The 25,235-nt window shown below is 55.2% G+C and overlaps 1 protein-coding gene across 7 annotated transcripts in view; it reads right to left on the bottom strand.

The window, feature by feature from the left end:
• Positions 1-2,554: 2,554 nt before the first annotated feature.
• Positions 2,555-25,235, bottom strand: part of DIDO1 (death inducer-obliterator 1) — a 51,848-nt gene continuing 29,167 nt past the window's right edge. For 6 of the 7 annotated variants that reach the window (XM_027086771.1, XM_027086770.1, XM_027086768.1 and 3 more), the window contains 10 exons: positions 19,311-19,788; positions 18,904-19,063; positions 18,007-18,123; positions 17,748-17,852; positions 17,349-17,484; positions 16,597-17,125; positions 16,008-16,161; positions 15,200-15,289; positions 14,199-14,394; positions 2,555-7,083 (listed from right to left, as the gene is read on the bottom strand). In XM_027086771.1, coding sequence (XP_026942572.1) covers positions 4,037-7,083; positions 14,199-14,394; positions 15,200-15,289; positions 16,008-16,161; positions 16,597-17,125; positions 17,349-17,484; positions 17,748-17,852; positions 18,007-18,123; positions 18,904-19,063; positions 19,311-19,788 — 5,012 coding nt within the window. In that variant the 3' untranslated portion in view covers positions 2,555-4,036. Of the gene's footprint in view, positions 7,084-10,970; positions 14,395-15,199; positions 15,290-16,007; positions 16,162-16,596; positions 17,126-17,348; positions 17,485-17,747; positions 17,853-18,006; positions 18,124-18,903; positions 19,064-19,310; positions 19,789-25,235 lie in introns of those variants that run through there. The other variant, XM_027086774.1, reaches the window with a different exon arrangement.

Here is a 25,235-nt window from a genome sequence, read left to right as displayed (position 1 = left end):
CTCGTGTGAAGCTCAACGATGGAAAAAGTCTCTGTGCTTCCTTGGTGACCCCCCACCTGAACACCAGCAACATGGGTACAGGAAAATTGGGCCAGAAACACCATTAAGAACACTTGTCTCCAGACGGCGGCATTTGGGAGATCTTGATTTTCTTGGTACACCGCTTTCATTTCCCACATTCTGGGAACACACAGGACCCCACAAATCTCCAGGGAGCCCACATTCTCTGGAAAGTAGAAGTTAGAAAATTTTGAACAACGTGAAAAATGTAAATGATGCTTTCTTTTTTAATAAATATATTTATATTTTTTAATTTTTGGCTGCGCTGGGTCTTCGTTGCTGCACGCGCGCTTTCTCTAGTTGCGGCGAGCGGGGGCTGCTCTGCGTTGCGGCGCGCGGACTTCTCATTGCGGTGGCTCCTCTTGTTGCGGAGCACGGGCTCTAGGCGCACGGGCTTCAGTAGTTGTGGCTCGCGGGCTTCGTTGCTCCGCAGCATGTGGGATCTTCCTGGACCAGGGCTCGAACCCGTATTCCCTGCATTGGCAGGCGGATTCTTCTTTTTTTTTTTTTTTGCGGTACGCAGGTCTCTCACTGTTGTGGCCTCTCCTGTGGCGGAGCACAGGCTCCGGACGCGCAGGCCCAGCGGCCACGGCCCACGGGCCCAGCCGCTCCGCGGCATGTGGGATCTTCCCGGACTGGGGCACGAACCCGTGTCCCCTGCATCAGCAGGCGGACTCTCAACCACTGCGCCGCCAGGGAAGCCCGGCAGGCAGATTCTTAACCACTGAGCCACCAGGGAAGTCCTAAATGGCGCTTTTGATGAATACTTGATACCTTTGGGAATTGGGATACCCAGGTTATAAGAAGTGAAGAAAAGATACAAGAATGTATAGAATCCCAATTTTGTAAAAAAAATAGAGGGACAAACAGATTAAGGGAAAAGATACAGATGGCTGCCCGTGGTGACCACTGGGTGGAAAGTGTGGGTGGTGTTGGAGGGCCTCCCCTTTCCTAAATGTCTGATGGGAAGCAGGCGTCAGAGCCATCCCAAGCCAGGAGCTCCCATCCCCACCCTGAGGGGCCTGGGTTGGAGGCTGGGGCTCCTACCCTGGGGCACCTGCCTCCTCAACCCTTGCTCAGGCCCCTTCAAGGGCACAGCCAGATGGTCCCCGTCGCTGTGCCTCGCCCTGCTGTCTCCCTGGCCCTGGACCTGCTGGTGCGGGGGTGGGGAGGGTCCGGCCCCTGGGGTGTGATCCTCCCTTGGAGGCTGCTTTCATCCTCCCTGACAGTTGCCTCTGCGGAACTGGATGGGATACGGGGCCCCACCAGGCACCGCGGCCCTCGAGGCCTCAAGCGGGAGGGAGTCCTCATGCCAGGTTTCCGGAGAGCCAAGCGCTGCACGGCGCACCTGATTGTGTGTGAGTGACTTTGGCTAAACGGGGTCACGGGTTGGAGCCATCAGGTCTGGTCCTGGAGGAGAGCAGGGGTAGTTGGCAGGGTAAGGACGGAGCAGCGGACGCCACGGGAGTATTCTGTGGAGCAGATAAAGCAGGGCTTGGGGAGGATGCAAACATCCCAGCTGTACTCAAGGGACTGAGGATTTTAAAACTTGCGCGTATTTTCCCCGACGTTTTGGGGAAACTGCTTGGACAGCAGCCTGCAGGCCAGAGGGACTCACGCGTTTTGGAGCCGGGCACCGTGCCCAGCCCTGCTCGCGTCTATCCTGCAGGATTCGGGATTTCCTCTTTGGCAGGACCTAGCCGTAGGGCGGTCTTCCCCAAGGTCAGGCTAGCGCTGTGGGCTCTCCGTAGACGAGCGGCCACCCTCCTGGCCTCGCCTGGCCCGACGCCTTTCTGAGGCGGCAGTGATGGCGGCGTCCCCTCGCGGGACCCCCGCTTTGCGGCACTCAGCCGGGAAACCAGACGTTAGGTTACTGACTCTCCAGCCCACAGGGGTAGAGCCTGTCCTGCCCGAGGGATGTTTTCTGCGTGTCTCGGCTCATGGCGGGAGATGGGTGCACAAACTTGTTGAGAAGCTAAATGCTGGCACAAGGGCCACCAGGACGGGGCCAGTCACTGGTGGCCCTGAAGTTCAAGGGCAAGGCCGACACCTTTGTCTTCTCCTCCCAGCTGCGGCCGCTTCCCTGACCTGAAGGCTCCGCATCTGCTGGTACAGCCCCTGCCACTTATTCCACCCGGCAAGGCGCCTGGGCCACCAGCTCCGCCTCACCACACGCTCGTGACCAGCCCGGTGCTCCTTTAAGGCCCGAGTCAGCGGCCGGGGACTTTTGGGTGCCTGCCGACCCTGCCGGTACCGCCTGCCCCACGTCTCTGTCATCCCGACCGTGCACTTCTCTGTCCTTCCCTTGGTGGCCTCGGGCTTCCTGCTCGACATGGGGTCCTGTGCTGGAACCATCCCGGGAACGGGGTGCATCCGGCAGGGGTCTTCAGGCCAAAGGGCACCGCTGCCCACACCACGCCGACTGCCAAGAAGCGGGAGCTGAGGCATCCCTCTGCAGACCCGACTTTCCAACGCGATGCCACACGAGACAGAAAACCTTCTGTAGATGTTTATTCTACTTCAAGTAACAAAGCTATGAAGTTCCATGTTTTAATGTACAGTGATATAATACTTTGCAATATAAAATACAATTTACAGAAATTTCTATCAAGTAAACCTAAAGAAACACACTTGATTTTTTACATTTGTTGTATTTAAATTAGAAAAATTTTTTTGTTTTACACGTAAAAAAACCTTCACATCTCGTTAGATGTTGGAACTCGTCGCCACTTTAACGTAACCTACTGACAGGGTCTCTAACACCAATCACTCCAAATTGCTAAGTTCTCGGTGTTCTCATAACTTAAACGTTTGTGCTAGAAAGTGAAAAATCTGTAGTGATGTACAATGGAACAGACTCCAAAGAACAAATGAAATTCTCTAATTTTATATTTGCAAAAGTAAGTTTATGAAAATATAAAAAAATTATCAAAGTTTATTTGTACAGTCAAATAAATTAGCAAGTTTTTTCTCTTTCGCACTTCAGAAGTACTTGGAAAATACATGACAAGAAGCAGTATCCTGTGTCTCACAGTGAAAAGCTTTCTAGTTTGTAGTTCTTAAGCTAATATCACTATTTTCGTCTCAGGCTTTACACAAATATTGTTCCATTTCGATGACAAACGTTGAGATTTTGTCACAAGTGTGTGTCACAGTGCGGAGCTAGTGCACTTTTCCCGGGACAGAGAACCGCTCAGATGGTAAAGTTCAACCAACAAAACGTTCCTGATTATTCAAATCAAAGAAACCTATTCCCTCCACCCGCCCCGCCTTTTAAAGTACACTTAATTGCTTTACTTTCTCACATTCTTTAGGCTGGTAAAATTTAAACATTTTAAAATAAATTGTTATTTAAAATTCCACAATTTCTACTCAGATGTTGCTTTTAATCATGTTTGGGGGTGCGGGGAACATGTAAGGGGATACCTAAACACTGAGCAAAACAAAGAAATGTGTTTTTGTTTCCTGGTTGGAATTTGTAATTCAAATTTCTTCATGACAAGAGAAAGATGCACCTGTAGTTAAGTCTGGTGTTTCTCAACATTCCAGAGACAGCTGACACAGCCATGCACAGAAACACGTGGCCGCCTGCCCCGAACCCTGTGAAGTCAGCTTCTGGAAACAGGTATCACAGATGAGATGTCAGGAAAGGTATGGCTCTGAGGTCCACTAAACTCCCTTAAAATTTACAATAGTCAAGTTATTAGAAAAGATAACTTTATAATCTGAAAAAGCAATATGCTTTTGTAGGTACTTTCCCATTTCAGTACATTTAAATGGAAATGTTAAAGAGTTCTTAGTTTTTTGTTCATATTTAAAAAGCATCAGAATTGTAAAGGTGTGAAATTTTATAAGAAACCATCATACACAAAATTACAGTAATTTCTCAAGTCCAGAAGGTTCTGTCCTGTGCATGAGCACCCAGCTCTTTCCAAGACCACCTGCTTAGCAGGTGAGCGCGGCTTCACGGGCGGCCCTAGGTCTGGGCGGTGGGGGCGGCGGCCCGCGGGGCCTCGGCCTTGGGGTCCCGGGGTCGCTCCGGGCTCCGACTACGGTCCCTGCGGCGCTCCCGCTCGCGGGCCTTGTCGCGGTCACGGTCCCTGCTGCGGGACCTCTCCCGGTCACGTCTCCGGTCGCGGTCGCGGTCGCGGTTGCGGCTCCGCTCTCGGGCCCGGTCCCACTCGCGCCCCTTGTCCCTGCCCGCGTTGCGCTCGCGGCCCCGGTCCCACTCGCGGCCAGCGTCCTTGTCGCGGTGTCGGTCCCACTCGCGGCCTCGGTCCCAGTCCCGCTCGCGACTCCAGGTCCGGCCGCGTTCCCGCTCCCAGGGCTTCCCACGCTCCCGCTCGCGCCGGCGGTCCTCAAGGGCCCGGCCCGGGCGGCTGTCGGGCGGCGGGGCCTCGGGCTCCTCCGGGGCCTTGTCCCGGGGCCGCCCCTCGAAGCCTGGGCCTCTGTACTCGTGGCCCCTGCCCTCGCGGAATTCGGCCTCGGGGCCTGGGGCCGGCGCGGCGGGTGGCGCAGGCGGGTGGCTGGGCAGCTCCAGCAGTGGCCGGGGCGCCGGCTTGGGTCCGGGGGCGGCCGGGCCCTGGAAGTGGAAGCGTGGAGGCGCCGACTCGCTCTTCTCGGGGAAGGGAGCGGCGCCCCGGGGCCCCCCAAAGGGCAAGGGCGCCGGTGCCCTCTGGCCGGTGAACCTGGGCGGTGAGTGGACCCTCTGCTCTTCGAACTGCTGAGGCTGCATCCCCCTGGGTCCCGGCACGAATCCAGGAGCTTGGCCCCTGGGGCCTTCAAACTGCCCAGGGTGCGGCCCCCTCGGGCCCACAAAGTGGCCGGCAGGGGGGCCTCTCTGACCTCCGAACTGAGAAGGAGGAGGGCCACCTCGGGGTCCTTTAAACTGCGACAGCAGAGGCCTCCTCTGGCCCCCGAACTGGAAAGGCGTGGCGCCCCTGTTTCCCAGGAACGGGGCCTGCTCGGGCCCCTCGCACTGGCCAGGGGGGCCCGAGGCTTCACCGTAAGGGGCCTCCGGGAACTCCCTCTTCTCCCCGTGGGGGTCCTTGCGGTCTTCAAACGGAGGCGGCCCTGCTCCCCTGGGCCCGCCCAGGTGGGAAGGGGATGGGCCCCTCCCGTCCCCATAGGGAGGTGGCCCATGTGGCCCTGAGAACAAGGAAGGGATGGGCCCCTTTTGGGGCCCGAATCTGGCTGGTGGAGGCCCCCCTCTCGGCCCGTCGTTATTAGAATTCTCTTCCGAGAACGGAGGGACTGGCCCCCGTGGGCCTGTGTAATTGGGGCCGTGAAGGCCCGACATCCCGAAAGCACGCGGTGCAGGCTCCCGCTGGCCTTGGAACTGGGGTGGAGGCCCCCCTTTCTGTGCTGCGGCAGGGAACGTGCCGGCCCCCTCACCTGGCCTGGGCTGTGGCTCTCTGTCTCCTTCGGTTTCAGCTGCCAGGGAGTCACTTTTTTCGGGAAACTGAGCATTTCTCTGATCGTCGTACTGGCAAGAGCCCAGAGGTTTTTCCTGAGAGTACCCTGGACCCGAGAAAGGATCCCTTCCTCCGGGAGGGTGGAAGGTCTGGCCCTCGTGCTGCGAAGGGAAGAGGGGCTGGAAGGAGGCACCCGGCGGCGTGGGCAGCAGCACCTTCCGGGCAGGCCTGGCCGCGCCGTCCCCGCCGGTCGCGCCTTCAGGCCCCGGGCTTTCCATGGGCTCCCGCAGAGGGCCGTCCTGCTTGGCCGGCAGTGGGGCCTCTTCGCCCGGAGCCCACGGTGGAGGGGCTGACTCTGGCTCCTCCTGGGCTGGGAGTGGCCCCGGGCCGGCAGCGGCCCCTCCGGGCGCTTCTCTGGCCAGCGGGGGCCTCGGGGCGGCCTCGCTCTCGTTGCTCTCCGCGGCCAACCGCCGGGCCTGCCGGGGGTCCCGGCTCAGCCGCGCCTCGGCGCTCGGGCCCGGAGCCTGGCTGCCAGCGGGGGGCGCGGCCGGCTTGGCCGCAGCCTGTGGCTCTGGCGGCAGGAGCGCAGCCTTGGGCGGTGGTGACATGAGCGCGTCCGACACGGAGAAGTGGGCCATGGAGGCCCCGACGGCCGCCCTCTGCTGCCTGAGCGCCTCCTCCTGCTCCTCCACCTGCCTCTGCTGCTCCTCGATCTGCTTGGTGAGCTCCTCTATCATCTGCTGCTGTTCGGCCAAGGAGGGCGCCGGCAGGCCCGGCCCGCCGTGCGCGTCCGCACACATTCTGGTGGGCAGGTCGTCGACGGTCACTTTGGCTTCTTCGAGGATCGTCTCGTCCTCCGGGTCATAGGCCACCTCCTCCCGCTCAGCTGCCTCCGCAGCCTTCTCCGCGTCCTGGCGTCGCCCGCGGTCTCCAAGCTGAGTGTCGAAGGCTCTCTCAGGCCCGTACTCTTCCTCGGGATCATACGGCCTGTCGTCTTCCTCCTCCTCCAGAGCTCTGTCTTTTGAGAACTGACCAAACTGCTGGACAATTGGGTCCAGCAGAGGTGCTGCCGGCAGCCCGCCGCCGGCTTTGGCTCTCGAGTCCTGGTGGGGGGCTGGGGCCGACTCGGCAGGCTCTTTGGTGGGGGGGTCAAACGCCTTCTTCTTCCCAAAGAGAGTCTGCAGGATATGTTCTAGGGGCGAAGCTGTTTTTGAAGAAGAGGAAGTGACAGAGGAAGCGGCCACCGTCACTGATGCGGGTGATGCTGTGACAGTGTTCGTGGCTCCTGGTTTGAGCGACGACAGTATCTGTAACACGGAAGATGAGGCCGGCGCGCCTGGTGCTTCTGGAGGAGGGGGTGGGGGTGGGGGAGACCCCGGGGGTGTGGTGCTGACAGCCGCATCCCCTGGGCACAGCGGGTACTTGGGTGGCTTCTTCTCAGGGAGCAGGGCTGCTGGCACTCTGGGGTGGACGGGATCCACTTCTTCTTGTGTCTGAGTACGGGGCCGCTTCTCCTCTGTCTTGTCTAATTCGCCGGCATTTGAAGGACGCTTTATTTTTTGACAGATTACTAACCCCAGGATTATGTTTGGACGCGGTGACTCAAGACCTAGAAAACAAAACAGTTGCGCAAATTTTAGAATCGAATTGTAGCTTTTGTCCTTCAGGGGTAAACTCTAGGTGTGAAGGGCAGTGGGGGGATGGTTTCCAGAGGGAGGAGGAGGAAATTCTGTGGCAAAACAGAACCAAGTGTTTGAAGACCAGCTGCAAAAGATGCAAACTGCACCACGCACCTGCCCGGCCTGACGGGCCCACAAACCACAAAACCAAGGGCCCAATGCACACGCTCATTCGCCCAGTGCTAAAATTATTACAGATTTTCAATTATACGCAACGCTAGGGTAGAGGTGTGCTGGGGGAGGTGGGGAAGGCCAGCACACACACACTCCAGGCCGTTCACCTACTGGGAATGAAGCCTGTATGTACCAGGATGTTTTCTAAACGAACTCTTAGCTGTGTTCCTTTATTTGACTCTTGCTACAAATCAGGAAGGCAGCACCCCCTTTCGACTTTAACTTATGAGCTGCAATATGTAAATTAAGCTATTCATACTAAAATTAAAAGTTCAATTAAGGACCAATTCTACAACTCAATTATAATGATCAACAAAATTATACTGATCGATATAGCACACACCATTCGATAAGTTCATCGGTCACTGGTGTCAAAATTACAACTGATGGGAAAAGTGACGCTGACCAAAATGCCTAAAACAAGTGTTCTTGCAGGTTTAGAAAGACGTTCAACGACCAGTAGCTTATCAAAAGCTACCGAACGCTCAGGTCTCTTGTCAACACAAGACGTGCGGCTTAAAGCCCAACGGTGTTCGGACAGGGGCAACAAAGGACAGACCACGTGGAGAACACGCTGGGAATTTCAGAACATTGCACAGTTCTTAAAAAATAATTATTTCTTTAAAAAGTCTTCATCCAAACATTGTGGATCGTGGTGCACTGTCCCAGGGATGCTACTGTCTCTGTACGGCTCCTCTACCCTCACACTAATAACAAACCCGGAACACCAACAGGGGAACAGAAAAGCCCGAGTCACAGATCGGTAAGTTAGGGAGAAATGATAAACATGGGACCAAAATTTTGTTTCAACAGCATATTTAAAATTAATCAAATTGTATAAACTCAATTTACACATAAATCACTATTGTGTAAAAGATATTCATGCTATATATTTTTTGTTTAAATCACTAAAAAAGAAAATCAGCACTGTTTTTCCTATTCTTTCTGTGATTTTAAGTTGATCACAGATCAAATAGTTGTCTCTGGACACCCACTGTGTAGTTCTGAGCGCCTGTCACCCTTCCTAAATTCCAACAGAGGTGGGTTGACATGCCGAGCACGAGGGTGGCGGATGTCCCACCCCGCCCCCGAGGAGGAAGACCCGGCATGCCAGAGTGAGCTGGGCTGGCCCAGCATCCACATGGATCGGCGAGGTACCGCCGGCCCCCCTCCCCACTGTGCTCAGCGCCTCGTTTCACAGGCTGACATTCAAGGGCTGAGGTGCCCATGAAGACACCCACTCATGATAAGAGGAACGGCTTCTTCCAGAATGTCCTCTGCCTGCCCTTCTGATGACACTGGTGACTCAGGGGAAGGAGGAGCTGGGCAAAGGAGGGCGTGGAGACAGGAAGGCCAGGCCCACTGCACTGAGCATGGCATCCAGATGGTTCTGCTCAGATGTGAAAGATACTCTATCAAGTTTGCTTTCTAATCAAAATGAATTATTTTAACTTAAAATAGTAAATCTCTCACTCACTATAACAGCCACTTACTGAATAATTTACAGCTCACTAATATCCAGTTTGGGGCACAGTCAATAGCTCAACTGACTCTCGTGGCCCTTTCTGGACCGACTGTCACTGACATGGCCCCAGAGCTGGCAGAGCAGGTCCCCAGCCGAGCCACAAGCTGGAGCCTTGGCCAGCTCTGTGAGCAGCAGCAGAGGAGGAATGTGCTCGGCCACGCGGGCGGGGGTGGGGAGGGCTGGGGAGCCCCGGCCAGGGGCGTCCTCTCAGCAGCCCAGGGCCCACGACTGTCCTCTGTCCTCAGTGCGGATGGGCTATGCTACCTCTGAAGAGCTAAACTTCTAAGGTGCCAACACCAGGGCCTGCGGCATGAATCGCGTTTCAGGTCAAAGACGCTGTGTGTGGAGGCTAAGTCACTGCGTTAAATCCAAGGAGGTGGGGTCCTGTCCTCGGGAGGTGCGCCAGCCCTACAACTTGCAGCAGGTTTATGTGCTTCCTGACAAAACTGATATATCCCAGACGTGGCAAAATTCTCTAGACTCTACCCTTTGTGGTCACAGGCATCACAGGTGAGGTTATAATTAAATTACTTAACATTTACATTTGTTTCGAAAACAGTTAACTCCCTGGAGACCAGCACCTAACTAAGCAGCTAGTATTGTTAAATGCTTTCAGCTCAACTACTTCGTCTACACACACCCGTAAGCGATCTAACAAAGATCGAGCTGGAGGAGTGTTAGTTTTGAATTTCCCCACTGATCTTCCCCAGGACTTTACACTTAAATTGGGCTGTTTCTGAAGCAGTCAAATCTCATCTGCTTCACCTGTGCACGTTATGGCTGCATGAGACTTGAAATGTAACCAGCACCGTGGAGATGACTTACTCGTGGAAGAATATGATTCACTGTGCTACCGGGGCCTCGGCAGTGACCGTCAGGGAGGTGAGGGCACGTCTGGCTCCACCCCGCTCCGCACCCTCACAACAGGCGCCTGGCAAGGGCACGCTGGACACAAAGGGCTACTACCACTGGGGCGGGGCAGGGGCAGCCTTCGCCTGAAGGCCCCATTTTCTGCCTGGGGCCCCTGTGGGCGCGCCCACTGTTGAGTGTGAGCCCTGGAGAGGAGAGGGCGCCCCGCTGGCTGCGTGCAGAGACAGGGCTCCCGCTGGGGCCCGGGGCGCCTCCCCGGCTCCGCACAGGGCCTCTGTCCCATGGTCACAAGAGGGGCGCTTACTTACCGACCTCCCTTTGAGGGTAGTGGTGAGGCTTATGACTCATCAAGTAGATGAGAACTAGGTGGGAGGCCACTGAACTATCATTTCCAGACACGGGGTACTGATCAGACTGAGCACCGGGGTGTCGGCACCCCTGCCCGACCCCCTCCAAATTGCGGGAGAAACGTGTCCACAATGTCCGGTGTGGATGAAACAAGCCTTCTTAGCTGCATGTAGGTCCCCGAGTCTTCACGGTGAAAGGGTCAGCCCCAGACCACCCATACAAGGAAAGAAGTGGACAAACCCAGGGACGAGGGACAGCTGAAAAGGTGTGTGTGGATTTCCTGAGCCAAGACCCAAACCAGGATCTGTGTCCAGGTGTGTCAGCAACAGGGCCGCGGGGGAAGCAGCCCCCATGCACCTTGGACGTGGCACAGCGGGGGGACAAGGTTTAGTTTTAATAAACCAGATGAAAGCTGTCCAACTATCAAATGAGGCGTTTACCCCTAAATCTACCTGGAATGCTCCACTATTCAGTATTTAAAGTGAACACCTTCTTGTGGTCTGAGTCCGACAAGACAAAACGTCCACACCTGCGGGAACAGAAACTGTGCTGGAGTTAGCCGCAACCGTCCTCGAAGAGGACTTGGGCAGAGACGCAGCAAATACGGGGAGAAGCAGCTGCCCGCCCGCCACACTCGGCTCCCATGCAGACTTCGCCCGCTCCCACTCTTGGGTCCCTAAGACCTGTGCAAAGCCAGGGCTCCGCGTCCCAGTGAGGAGAGCGTCGTCCATCCGTCCGCCCGCCCGTGTCCAGGTGCCCCCAGCACAGCACCGCCACCTGCACAGCCAGAAGCACACTGGCGTCGGCTGAGGCAAAGCAAGGTGGAGACAGTCCTCCGTCACAGTGCACCTGGATGGGCACCAAGAGCTACCAAATGGTTCAAATTCAGACAAACAATGACCAGTTTCCATGAAATATTTTTATTGATTTCAAAGGAGAGAAAAGCACTTTCCATTCAGCACGATTTTGCCTTTGATTACAGCATCTGTACACAGCTATGCACGCAGAAACTGAAGACGTGCTTACCTGACAATATTGCAAGTCACGGAAACGGTCTGCTAATTTAGGAAGCAGTTAAGCGTGAGGACAGAAGGCAGACACCACGGATGGAGCCAGCCTGCTAAGAGAATGGCCCTCGCCCTGCAATGCCTCGGAAGGCAGGTCCCTGTCCTCTGCTCAGGGTGGTCCACACCTTAGATGCCTGAGGGCCCTCGACAGGCGCCCCCCACCCCCTCGGGAGGGCCGGGCGCCCTGGCCTAGGCCCAGCATCCCATCTGACTGGTCTTCCTTCTGTGAATAAAGCCCCTAGACGCGCGGACCAGCTGAGACCCGAGTCCCCAGGGGTGGAGCCCCGTCAGTGTGTGTGGGACTGAGCTGAGCCGTGTCCACAGTGGAAGGACTGTCCGCTGGCTCAGAGGGACGCGGGCCTCCCAGCCGTCCTCCAGGCTGTGTGACGTGGCGACGGCCTGGCGCCTCTGGGACAAGTCGAGGGAGCCCGGGAGGACAAAAGGCCCTGGAGGCAGACTGGGCTCGGATGGGCTCTGTTGCCGTGCAGGGACTGGGCTGTGGGTTCTGCGTGGAGACCACCCCGTGTCCACCAACCAAGCGTGGGGCAGAGAGGACGCTGACCACAAGCAGGCCGCGCAGGCCTCCCCGGCACCGCACATGGATTCAACACCTCGTGTCCTCGCCTGCTTCTCCAGTGAGCCATACTGTCAAAACCTACGGGGCTCCCACGTCCGAGTAGGCACTCTCCACCCCCACAGACCTGCCCTCCTCCTCCCAGAAGCCCGCCCGCTGGCGGGCTGCCCGAAGTGGGAGGCCTGTGCCCCACCGAGGCCTTGGGATGGAGATGCGGCCGGGTCGGACCCTGACTCCACGCTTACTGGCCCTGCGAGCTCAGGCAGCAACAACCCTGGGCAGTGCGGGCGCTCCCTGCTGAGGGGCTGACATGGGGGGTCAAGGGTGCTCCCCTCAGGGTGCGGGGCCAGCGCTGCCAGGCAGCATGTGCTCAAGCCCACTGGCTGCTCCATCGACGGACACGGCAGCCCCTCAGACTGGACCTGTGCCGTCAAAGGATGCTGTGCAGAGACGGGAGGAACACCCCCGGCCCACCTTCCAAACACTCATGCACACACACAACACGCACATGACGCACACACCACGAGCCTGGGACACACGGACGTCTGTACCCAGGGAGCGCCAAGTCACGCTACAAACGTGCGAAGCAGCTCAGGCAGGTAACGTGGCCTCTGGGGCCAAGGGAGTCTGGCTGATGTGCAGGTGTACAGAACACACACGGATGTTAACGTCAAACAAAGGTAGCAGGAGAATTAAAAATATATATACTAAATTGAGCGAGCTGAGATTTAGAAGCTCTTCGATTAAAAGTCTTTAAAAGTTTATGGTAAAATTTCCCATACAATCACATTTCGAAAGCCCCTCTTCCTACTTGATTTTAATGAAACCTTCGTTCTCTATTGTGGATGAAAACCCGCAGGCCTTTGAGCATCCCCTTCAGGAAGTGACAGCCTTGGGAATGCAGGTGGAGGAGTGATGTCCACTCCGCTGGTCATCAAGTGTGGTCACTTAGCAGATGAGGTGAGCGCCCTGCCCAGCCTTCCTTGTCCCCGTGTCACCCCGGAACACCCAGCGCGGCCCCCTCCCTCTGCCAGCCAGGCCCCAACCCAGCACTGCACCAGCTCCCACCGCGGCTCCAACTGGGGGTCCCCTCGGTGGCCCCTGCGCCCCTGCCTCCTCACCACGCCTGACCTCAACCACCTCTGCCCCACTCAGGGTCTGTCTGTGGCCCCGAACCTGGCAGCCCCCTGCTCGTGTGACAAGGTGCACCGGGACGGAGTCAGGCAAGACCTCACCGCAGGCTCTGCAGGTGGAGCCGTGAGGGGGGCTCCAACGCGGGTGAAACAGGGCTTTGTCACCTCCCAGGTCCCGCTGCTACAGTCGCGCAGAGTGTGCATGTCACAGGATCTACGCTCACACTAGGCCCCGCTTAGGCTTCCACCCTTGTGACTGACCGGAGGCTCCTCATGGTATCGGGAAGTCGGCTTCACCACCGTCACCGCTGTGTCAGGAACACGGCGTCCAGGGAGCCGGCCAGCGCCCCAGGAGCTGCCCGCCAAGAACCTCGGCCACGGCCCTCCCTGCTGCCCATCAGGCAGCACCGCTTTAGCACGAGGAGTGGGACAGCCCCCCGGAGAGCTTGGCTTCTAACGTGTTTGGCACTGAGACAGTTCCGTGTGTTATGTCAGGGAACACGAGCCCTGCGGTCACGGGGACCGACCAGGAAGCTGGGCCCAGCCGCAGAGCCGCCGGGGCGCTGGCCATGGACACGGAGGCACCGGGCGTGGGCGTGGCCACCGCCTGTAGAAGCAAGTGCTTCAAGAGCGCTGACCGCGGGTTACGCTCAGCATCTTCTAGGCTTAGCCGTTTTGGGGGGCGCCACGGCCAAGGAGACACTCCCATTTAGGCACCTTTCTGCGAGACTTAAGTCCCGTCAACTTCTCAGGGTTAAGAGGAGTTGGGTCCCCAGAGACCACGTCCCCCTTGGAATCACCCTTAGCTCCCTTGACAAGCCTGAACTTTCTTTCTGGTCAGCCTGTAAGTAATTCTTTAGAAGCAGCACTTTCTAAGGAATGAGTGAACAGAAAGTGGTCTGCCAAAGATAAGAATTCGAGCAGCAGATTTCAAAGTGACTATTTCTAGAACTAGTTCCTGTCTCAACGCTATTTCTCGTTTCTCCTCAAAACGAATGCCTGTAGCGAAGAGGCTTGGCCTGACGCCTGCAAGGAGGCAAGCCCGCAGGCCAGGCCCAGGCCCCGCCCTCCCGGCACTGCCCAGCTCCTGCCGCCAACACCCTGCTCACACGAGGCGGGCGGGCTCCGGACAGGTTTGTCCCTCTTCACAGGACTTTTCTAAGACAATTCACACCTTCCTCAGGGGACCTCCGGTGCCACCCTCCACTACCCAGGAAGTCCCATAGCTCGACGCTACTTCACCCCTGCTCCCAAGTTCCGCTGCCAAAGGCCGGGTCTGGGTGAGGCACGCAGCTCGCTGGGACTGACTCCGCAGGGCGTGGGGGGGACGTGTGGGCAGAAGGCTGGGGCCTACCTGGTCCCTCAAAGGGCAGGAGTTTGGAGGGCACAGGGTCCGCGGCGCTCAGCGGGATCAGGTAGAGGTCCTTGACGTGCCTACTGTTGTTTGCCACGACGCCGAAGCGGCCGCGGCTGCTGAAATAGGAGTACAGAGAGATGTAGGCCACCTCCTCCTCCTCCGTCGCGGGGTGGAAGCGGATCAGACACAGCTCCTGCAACAAACAGAGGGCGGGGAGCATTGACCTGCGGCCTCTCGGAAAGGCAGCCGCTTCACCTTGCACCTAAGCCCCAAAAGCAGGAGGGAAGCGAGGACAGGAGCAACCAGCTCTGATTCTGACCGTCACAGCCCTGCTGCCCAACACATCCGAACAACGAGCTAGTGAAGAGGACACAGGCCCGAATCTCAAGACTGCTGGGTTTGGTCTTGGTTTCGGAGGGACCGCTTTAAAACTACTCAGCCCCACTGTCCTCAACACAGAGCCCACCTCCTGCGGCGCTCATACTGATGGGGTACTCTGTGTGCAGGGCCAGCCTGGGGCAGTGTCTGACACAGAGCTAAGTGACCACTAAGCGTGTGATGAGCTGCCCGCAGCTCCGAAACGGGAGGGCTGAACTAGACCAGGGTTGTAACCCTTCTGTGACCCCAGTGAAAACAAGAGCCCCTCCCCCAAAGAGCACTGCACACGCAGACACACAGCTGCGTCCGCATTTCAGGGGTTCAGACTCCAGCCCAGCCGCCTCCCCCCACCTCTACTCCATCAGCTCAGACAAGAAGGGACAGAGCATCTGTATTCCTAGCTCTGAACTGCACATGCGCTTTCACAAAGCTTCCACCGTCATGCTACTCAGACACCCCTTCACAGGTTAGCCAGCTATGAACTTAAACGTTCACCTGCAAGTATCTCACGAACTAGAGACGTTTCAAGTATTAACGCGCAAGACGAGAGTCAAAGAAAGAGCCGTGTGTAAACAAACCCCTTCCTCCTCGGGTGCAGAGGTCAGACTGTGGGCAGGTACCTTAGACACTGAAGATCGGAGCTTGCCGACGTAATCCCAGACTGTCTTTGGGGCAATCCTTCCGCCGATGTGAATCGTGTCGGGCAGGTCCTAAGTGAAATGAACTCTGATTAAATGGCCGGTGGAACCGTGGCGGTCAGAGAGAGACCCCAAACTACCCGAGATTCACAACTAAGAAAACTGCAACTATCCCAAACAAAGCAGCAATAACGGTGTCAAATGTTGCTTAGCTGACTAACATCTGGGATTATGAGTGACCAAACCCAAGGGTGGTAGGAGGAGAAGCTTCTGCTCAATAGGGTGACAGTCAGCAATATGTTTTACTGTTGTCTTTTAGGAACATACGCATAAAGATCCAGGTATGTCTCAGAAGTGACTGAGCACTCTTTGTTAAGTCTGAAATGCTAGTGCTGTTTTGCTAATTTTGAAAAATAAAAGACCTGTCACGTGTGCCCCTCCACACCAAGGCAGGTCATGCGTGTCTGGCCACACCTGCAGTGGGCACATGCACACCCAGGTTGGTTTTGCACAAGCTCTAGTGAACAGAGGGAGAAGGAAGACAAGCTTCAGCTTTTTCAGAAAAGATGGAGGGTCTGATTTCTCATTTGAATTTTCGCCACTGTCCACACCACGTAACCTGCTGACTCGGCCCGGCAACCCCTATTCTGCCTTCAGAGGTGCTGCGTGTCCAGACACTCAGCAGGAAGGTGGTCACACGCCTGACTCCAGCGCGGGACCAGAGTGCCCGTGGAAAACGCGTGCACGCACACACACACGCACACACGCTTCTCTCCCTCCTGGTTCTAACCTCACTGAGATAATCAAAACATCCAGAGACAGGATACGCCTTAGTGACAAACTTCGCTACACTCTGCATGTTAATAAATCCTTTCCAAATGGTGCCGAGTCGAGACAAAAAGAGGGTGGTATCGCCTTCTGGAGGGGAGCGGGACTCTGAGATGCTGCAAAACAAAACCACAGAAGATACGTGAATCTTTCTCTCTGCCCAAAGAATCCCCAATATTTATTTATTTATTTAACGTGTTTACAAAAGCAAAGTGAATTCCTGCAAGTTTTGATAGCTTACTTTTTCAAATTAATTACTTTAATCATAATGATATAAACACATTCTGGTCAAAGAAATATAAACTATATAGGCAATAAACTGGATGGCTGTAAATTTAAATTCCAGTTTTCAGGAACTATATTTCTAAGGTGATAATTAGTCATCCTAAAACTGAAGCCTTAAAAAAACGCCTTTTTAAAATAGAAAATTGAGGAGAGTTGTATTTCTGGGTGGATTTCAGAGCCGAAAGACTGAATCACTCATTACTGCTCCTGTTCATCTGAAAGAAAGGCCACAGCTCAGCTGCTCAGACCACACACGGGGGCCGCACCTGATGCTTGGCGACGGTGGGACCGACAGGAGGTATCTGGGCTCGGGCGACGCGGACGGCTTGGCCAGGATGGACTTGGGCACCGTCACGGAGGTCGGCACAGGCTTCGGGACGTCCTGTCGGGGCTCCGCTGGGTGGGCGCTGTCTGGGCGGGCTGCCGAGGGAGCCGTGCCTGTGCTCGGCCCGCCTGGTGCAGTCCTGGGGTCTCGGCCAGACACCGTGACTGTGGTGAGCACTCCGCCGCCCCCAGGGGCCGGGCAGGGGGCGCCTTCCAGGGCGGAGGGCTCGGGGTGGCCGTCCTCTGGAGGCACCGGGAGGGACCTTCCCTCCAAATGGGCGCGCGCAGCGCTTTCCAGGTCTGGCTCCGAGGCGTTTTCAGGCAGAGTTTCTGGTGCTGCATGATCGGCTGAGCTGAGAGCGGGCTCAGAGGCAGAGCTGTCATGCTTGGACTTTGAGTCCTCCTTCTTGGCAGAAGTTGACCACTTTTGCTTTTGCGGAGCTGGCTCATCTTCCGACGATGGAACCTGACCTGGAGAACAGAAGGAAGGCCTTCGTGAGAAATCCCACACGTTCGAGAGCAAAGCCTGCCCGTGGGTAGACAGACGATCACTGCTTTAAAACAACGCCACTATAAAGGCAGGGGCTCACTTCCTAAGCTTGAAGAAACGATTCTACCCTTTCCACTGTGTAACCTGGTTTGAATGCAGCTGTCCCGAGAAGGGTCTCCACAGTCTCCCCCAAGATCTGCTCACCTGTGCAGATCTTACAATTCAGGTCAAAGAGGTGCGCCCGGTGCTGCCCGGTCGTGTCCTGCAGCATGCTGCCGACAAGGTCCAGCAGCGGGGCTGCGCTCCTCTCGGGGGCCGCCCGCACCGATTCTTGCTGTTCCTAAAGCACAAGAAGCAGAGAAGGTCATTTCTCTGCCACCCCCTCTCCACATCAGCAGCACCCATGGAAGAAACATCTCACGTGATTAAGAACCACTGAAAAAAGAGCAAAAGGACTACTGAATACAAGTACTTGAGAAGCAATACAACTACACACACTTGTGTCAGCTCAGTGTCTTGCCCAGTAATTCAGGCACCTAACAACGTCTGGAACGGGATCATCTTAGTCAATTCTCGTGAGCACTGGAAATCCTAAACGCTTACATCAGAATCTGATACTGGCGGAGAATCTTCCATATCGGGAATAGTTTCCTGTTTAACAGTTGGCTTCTTAGTCTCATTATGCAATTTAGTTCTGGACTCCATCACCTAAGATGAAAAAGACAGACAAACGTGAAAACTTAGCCCTTCTTTCCCAAAGGGACTCTCTCATGCCAACGGGCTATTAATTCACTCTGGGGTGGGGGGGGGCGCTGGTGTCAGGCTTCTGGCACCCGCAGCCTCCTCTCCCGTCGGCACTCACAGGCTTTGACGATCTCTCTTTCCACATGGAAAGCTCTTTGGAGACAAGTTCTTCTGGCTTCATTCTCACAAGTTTTGCCAAAGAGATTTCTTCACGCAGAACACGATGGAAGAGCCCCTGTAAACAAACATCTCTTGTTCACTCGTTCCCTCTAAGAGGGCTTCCCTCTAAGAGGGCTTCCCTGGTGGCGCAGTGGTTGAGAGTCCGCCTGCCGATGCAGGGGACACGGGTTCGTGCCCCGGTCTGGGAAGATCCCACAGGCTGCGGAGCGGCTGGGCCCGTGAGCCATGGCTGCTGAGCCTGCACGTCCGGAGCCTGTGCTCCACAACGGGAGAGGCCACAACAGTGAGAGGCCCGCGTACCGCAAAAACAAAAAAACAACAAAAAACAAAAAAACCCCTCTAAGATACTAGAGAGGATGTGGAGATGGGCAGCAAGGCAAGCCCCTGCCCCGCAGCAGGACGAGGGCCCGGAGCATCCCATCGATGCTCGGAGAACAAGGGCCCTGAGGTCAGGCAGCTGATCTCGAGTATCCCGCCGCACTGACCCTGCTACAAAGACCACTTCACAGAAAACACAATCGACTGAAGAAGGTACAGTGTCAGGGACAAAGGTAGAAGAAATCCCTTCTGCCAGGGGCTTAACAAGGCGAAATGGAAAGTCAGAGTATGTGCCCTGCTTCTAAACACAGGTAAGAGGTCAAGAGGCCGATCCAGACAGCGTGGGCCCCGGCAGGCACACAGGCGTGCGGGTGGCAAGAACCTCAGCGGGTGAGCGCCTGGCCCCACGGGAACAGCATGCCACTCACCCACAGCTGCAGGGGGACCCACTGCCCTAACCCAGGCCTGGGCAGCACCTGGCCAGGACTGCCCCCTCTCCTGACGGTCGGACACGCACCTGGTTTTTGGGGTCCTTGAGGTTGAACATGAGGCTGCGGTACTTGCTCTTGTACCGATTGTCTGTGACTCGGAACAAGTTAAACATCTCCTTCTCGATGTGCAGTGCAATTTTTCCTACTTCATTTTCTGTCATGATTAAGTCATCGCTGTCAGTGACTCTAGATGGAATGAAAAAAACCCCACAGTAACTGCTGCATTTACATGCCATGTGGGATCTCAGCTCCCCAGCCAGGGATGGAACCCCAGTGCCCCCTGCAGTGGAAGCGCGGAGTCTTAACCACCGGACCACCAGGGAAGTCCCACATGTGACATTTTTCTTAAACAGCGGAGCCATCGCGAAACAACCACCCTTTACGTGGAAAACTTTCCACTTTAACATTTAAGAAACAAAGTGGAACAGCCCACCTTTTCCACAAGATCTCCTTCAAGGAGCGTCTTATGTTTTGCCGAATTTGAGAGTTTGGCTGTGACGAGGCGGGGCTCGCGGGGCCCAGGCGTCCCGGGGCTGGAGAGGCCAGGGGAACCGAGGTGGTCCCAGGCTTCCTGATGGCGCCCACCGAAGCAGCAGAGCTGGGAAACTTTCTGGAAGCAGACGTGGCAGCAACAGGTGCCAGCCCTGCCTGCTTGGCCGAGGGAGCGCTGCCCGAGGGGGAGGGGGCAGCCGAGAGCCACGGCCTCTTGGGGATGGTGCCCTTGAAACCCGGTGGCGTCTTTTTGATGGCCGGTTTGGCTGCTGCCGCGTTTGCAAAAGGAGGGGACTTCTTTGGAAGGAGATTTCTGGGCGAGGGTTGCTTGCTGCCTCCCGAGGAGCCTGGAGGAGCCGCCTTCTTCGGCACCGCCGCCACCGCCACCTTTGCCTCTGCGCGTCTGTCCTCCTTCACAGCTGCAAAGGAGAGGGGCCCGCTTAGTGAGGTAGGGGTGCAGGGGACCCCACACAGCACGTGCACCCGAAACCAGCAAAGCTAATAACCCGGCATCACTGAGACAGATTTAAAGTAACTGTTAAATTCAGAAAAGGAGTGTAAAAAGGGCTACCAGCAACATTTATGATAGCGAGTATACTTTGTTTCAGAGATAAATGCTTTATTATTAAAACTTTGACTTCAACCGATAAACCAGTAAGCTATCAAAGGCTTGATTTAAACCGTTAGCTTAGCTTGGAACTCGAAGGGCAAATTTTGCTGTATCAAGAGAAGGTATAGATTTCAAAGACCACTCTCATGGAGAGTCCCAGTGCAGTTTTTGGTGAACAGGAGCTTAGAAAATCTTTCCAGGGTGGATCAGACACATTCTCTTCGAATGCATATCCAAGCCCCACCTCGGGGGCCCATGGGGCACTGGAAGGACTAGTGAGAGTCCACCCTGGGGTTAGCGGCTCACAGGTGTTCACCGTCCTCTTGGACAAAAGTCAACTGGACGTGGTGATGTTAATAAAATATAGAATGTTGGCAGAAAACTGCAACATGGGGGGAGACCAGTTATTTTTACACTAGGAGCTGGGTGGCAGGAACGCCACCTGCTGTCATTCACACCCCTCTAGCTGCAGCTCGCTATTGGGTAAGACAGTAGGTTAGCACTTTCAATGCAAACAAGGATTACAGCCAAAAGCTAAAATGAGAATCTTTATGCCAGTACTTCGCATGGACTGATTACACTTAATCCCGTATCAGACCATCAGAATTACAGTCAGAGGCAAGCAAGGAGATTCATCCTAAGACCAGTTCCTCAGTCTTAGGGGCATGCGGCCCAGCAGAGGTACGTGGGGAGCCGTGACTGAGAGCAGGGGCGTGTTTCCAGATGGCCCCGCTCAGGCCCACCGCCCAGAACGTCTGGGACCCAGGGCAGAATGGGGTGGGGGTGGGGGCAGGCAGGTCCAGGGAGCAAGCCAGGAGAGCACAGGGACACCACCTAGGGCCACGTCACACAGGACCGACGGAGAAGCCGCCTCTCCAGGCGCAGGCTTTTCTCAACTACCCACAGCGCAGTGAGCCCCTAGATTCTAAACGGGAGACTTCGAGATGCTCTAGCAGCCTTCCAATTTTACGCAAGGGTTGAAGACCCACCAATTCCAGTCAGCTGCCGGGGCTTCCTGCTACTGTCCTAGTGAAGCAGGGAGAAATCTGAAGTCTGGGGAGAGAGGCGAGAGCCTGTCTACAAATAAGGCCTGACCCCACAAGAGCCCCCAAGGCGTTCACAGCCTACACCCTGCGTGACCATCCTGGCAAAGGGCCGGAGTGCTGCCCTCAAGACTGCCTTCCTCCAGCACTGGTCAGGCCAGTTCAGCCACAGGTGTTAAAAGCCCAGGGACCGCAAGATTTTTCCATTTCATAGTACAGGCGAAATTACCTAATTTTACAGTTTGCAACAGCACTACACACATCCAAAACTTAGAACCGTGTTAGAAGTACCTCATTGTCATCAAGCAACAACCCTGACTGCAAATCTATTTTCATCTCACAGAGCACCCCCCGACCTCATGTCCCCTTGTCCACGGTGTCCCAATCACTGGCCCCACATGTGCCGGCACCCCTGGGCTATGCTGTCCAGGCTTTCCCAAGACCACCCACTCCCTGCTGAGCAGCCCTTTCCCAAGACCACCCTGCTGGCTGTCACCCATGTCCCGTCAGCAAGTCACAGCTAACAAAGTAGGAACTGGGGACGTCATAGGAACTAAGACTAAGTACTATGATTCTACGTATATTATTTCATCAGCTCAAATCCATATTCCTAAGGCGCTACCATACCTCAGTACATGGAAACTTATCTTTACCAGCTCAGCCTTGGCTAACAGGGTCCACAGCACCTAATCTGGGCGGGGGGCGGGGGGGACACGACTGCTAGAGCTTAGGTTAAATGAAATGGACAGAGGCCCCTCTTCTTGGGGGAAGGAACGAGAGTGGAGTGGAGCAGGACGCGGTGCCAGCTGTGACTGCCAGCAGGGGATGAAGGAACAAACCCGTCAGGATTAAAATCGAGTCCTAAGACCAGCTCAGTCACTGACTTTTTACAAACTCTGCTGAGATTTTAGTAGCACACTTTTAAACAACTGTAAAAAGCTGGCCTAAGATGCTTCCAGAATCCTCAGTGAGGCACCCATGATGGGGCCTCAAACAAATCTTATCATGTGACATTTACATTGTTTCAAGTGACAATTCCTGTTGACTTCGAAAACATTCACTCCCTAAGATCAACGCTTCCACTGGTCTAACCGGTGTTTTCTCTCATTCAGGGAAAACAGAAGCCAGGAGCTTATTTTTAGGACATTCACAGTACAGGTGATTAAAGTGACCTGCTATCCAAGAGTGGTAACAGTAAATGAACGTAATCTATTTAAAAAGCAGGGGATGGCTTTCCTTAACCATTATGCTGCTCTTCTATAAAATTAGCTGCTTCTGGCTTTTAAAAGTCAACTTTCATCATCCCTCACCTGCATCTCAGAGCGTATGTAAGTGTAATTACATAAATAAAAAGTTGGTAAGATGTGGGAACTGGTGGACCCCAACAGCAAGTCAGTTCTATCCCTCTCCTACTTTGAGGAAAAATGCTCAAAACAGAAAACAGTTGCATCTGGTCCCACCGTCAGCTGGATGTGGGTTAGCTGCTGCTGGAATGGCAGTGACACGGTGTAGTGCCAAAGTGTCTGACAGTGACAGAAGCATTACTTCTGAGTAGAGCTAAAATCAGATTTGCAAATTCATCCAAATTCCCTTTTAACTGTATTATGTGTATACATTCACAGAAGAGCAAGGCGTAACCAACCAACCACGAAGCACCAGTTCTAGAACAGGAAAGCAGCACACCCCCATGGTAGAGTGGCTCCAGCAGTGGCAGGCCCCCAGTGCTGCCAGCTCGAGGCAGCGTGACCACCTGCCCATGTGCCGGACAGAGACGGCCTCCTGGGAGTGTACACCCAGTCTGGGCCATCCCGGGGTCTGCCTATGGGGAAAAGAGTGGCCCAAGCTCCAGGGCAGGTGCTGTCTTGGGGAGCAGATACAGGAGGAAATGCTGGCCGGTGGCCAGGCCACCGCCCCAGATGACGTCGTTTCTGCTGGGTCTGGCCATTGGTTTATACTGGAAACGAGTTGTTTGTGGTGAAGCCCGGTAGGAACCAGGCAGGCCGGTGCGCTCAGGGACCAGCAACAATCTAATTGGCTAACTTCCCAATAAGCATGAAACTGGGGGCCTTGCCACACGGCAAGGTGGGCCGTGGTGCTGTGGCATCGCTGGCCGCTGGGTGGCACTGGTGGGCCTTGGTGGGGACAGGAGGAAACGGGAGTGGAAGCTGTGTTACTCCGAGCAGCCAGTGCTGTGCAGCAGGACGAGGAACCAGCGCCGGGCAGGAGCCCGAGTCGCACAGCATCGCGCGGCCCCCGCCCAGTGACAGCCGTTGTCGGGGTGGCCCCTCACAGGGACCAGTGAGAAACCCTGAGGGACGGTCACTGCTTTATACCTTTTGTCCTGCCCCAAAGAGGTGCCAATTTACCCTAAAAATCCCCAGCTATGAGGCTTTCAGTCACACTGACACGGTGGGGGGCAGGGGGAGAGACACTACTCAGAATGATTGGCTGTAAACGCCAAAGAAATCAAAGAGCTTCTTATGTGACCAGGCGCCAAGCAAGCCCACGTGGTGCAGGTCGGAACGTCCCCTCCCCCCCCCCATTCCCACAGGGCCCCAGATCCACCCAGGCTCAGTGGTGAGGCCGAGGCAAGGCAGCTACCGCCACAAGGCCCGGGTAACGTAACGGGACCAGCCAGGGCTCAGAGGACACAGTGGAGCAGCAGGGGCTGGGGGGAGTGGGCTCTGCTCACTGTGACATCAGCTCTATTTTCAGCTCAGCCTGACACGTGTACGAAGACGTTTCTCATTTCAACTTTGTTTCTTGGCTGTCAAGACGTTTCCTAGTGTGAAAATTCAAGTAGCAAGAGAGAACATTCTGCTTTTGTGCCTTTGCTTAAATATTCTGCAGTGAATTACTCCTGGAGAATTAAAGTTGTGCTTACACAGAAACAGAGAGACTCCCCACTGAAGACTTGGGAGGCCTGATCTCCATCTCTGGGGCCCTCGCGCCAGCTGCTCTCCATCGCTAGGGGTCTGTATGTGGGTCCACAGCCAAACTGCCATGATCTGGGGCTACACAAAGCTTGTCCAGATTGACTTTTTTCTTACTGATGTGCAGTATCTGAGCGACTTACACCTCAAGAGAGGTGCAGAGAACTGGCCATAACAAGCTTGCAAAAAAACCAAGTACACCTCCGGAGGCAAATGGACCCTTCCTTGTTTTCAGAGTTTCACAGATTTTGAAAACCAAAACCCAATTCATGTTGGACTGGTAATATATGAAAAAAAATGGTCACATCATCCCTCAGCATGAACCACGAGAAGGAAACGGGGCCGAGGCTGTGTGTGAGGCAGGCGTTCCACTCTCCTGTCTACGCCAACTGGACTGGTGGGGACTGGCCGCCAGACCTGAGACTCAGCTGGAAGTAGAGCTGCTGCTTTCCCTCACTTCCAAAACCCACCAACAGGCACTTTCACCACTTTGACAAGGTTCAACTTTAACCGTTATCTGTGCCTGCATCACCTGCTACTTCAAGCAACATGATGGGGCCGGGGGCGTGGTAAGACTCTGGGGCACATAGCCCGCGGCACCTGCTGACCCCGGCGGGTTAAGCGGCCGTTACCTTTGTGCTCGTCTCGCTGACGCCTCCAGGTGCATGGCAACGCCCCGACCTTCGTTGACAGAAATCAAAGTGGAAACCCTTCTTATCGATCTTCCAGGTTTACTTCTTTAACTTTCAGAAGGTAAGACTATGACTACGTGCACGGTGACGTGCAACACGCAAAAAATCAAAAACATTACTTCACAGCTTCAAATATGCCTGAGACTCCTACACCGTGTGGGAGGGTTTACAGCTGCATCTTCAAAAGAACCCTCGGGACTCGATGCCACCTAAGGGACTCTGCCGCGGGACCGTCTGTGAACAGTGCCACAGGAGATGCAGAGCCCCAGAGGCCACATGAAGGCCAAAGGGCAGGTGAGGTGAGCAGGACCACTCCTGCTAGAAACTTCTACCCACCCCCACCCCCGCTAAAGCACAAGAACTAAGGGGGGCAGCCAGGATACATCTGAGGGTCTCTGTCAGAAAAAGTACATGTACATGCGAAACCTCCCCTGCACTGATTTTCTGAAGTTGGCTATTAAAAAAAAAAAAACTGTAAAAAGTAAAACACTTAAAAATACGAGAGAATGTCAATGACCAAGAAAATTCCAGCTATTTGGATAACTTTAAAAACAGCTGTCAAGGTAAATCCTTATCAGGACAAGTTTT

This window comes from Aethalodelphis obliquidens, unplaced genomic scaffold, assembly GCF_003676395.1.
Source record: "Aethalodelphis obliquidens isolate GAN/ISIS:26980383/991018 unplaced genomic scaffold, ASM367639v1 scaffold57, whole genome shotgun sequence".
Lineage (NCBI taxonomy): Eukaryota > Metazoa > Chordata > Mammalia > Artiodactyla > Delphinidae > Aethalodelphis > Aethalodelphis obliquidens.
This window is presented reverse-complemented; position numbering and strand designations above follow the sequence as displayed.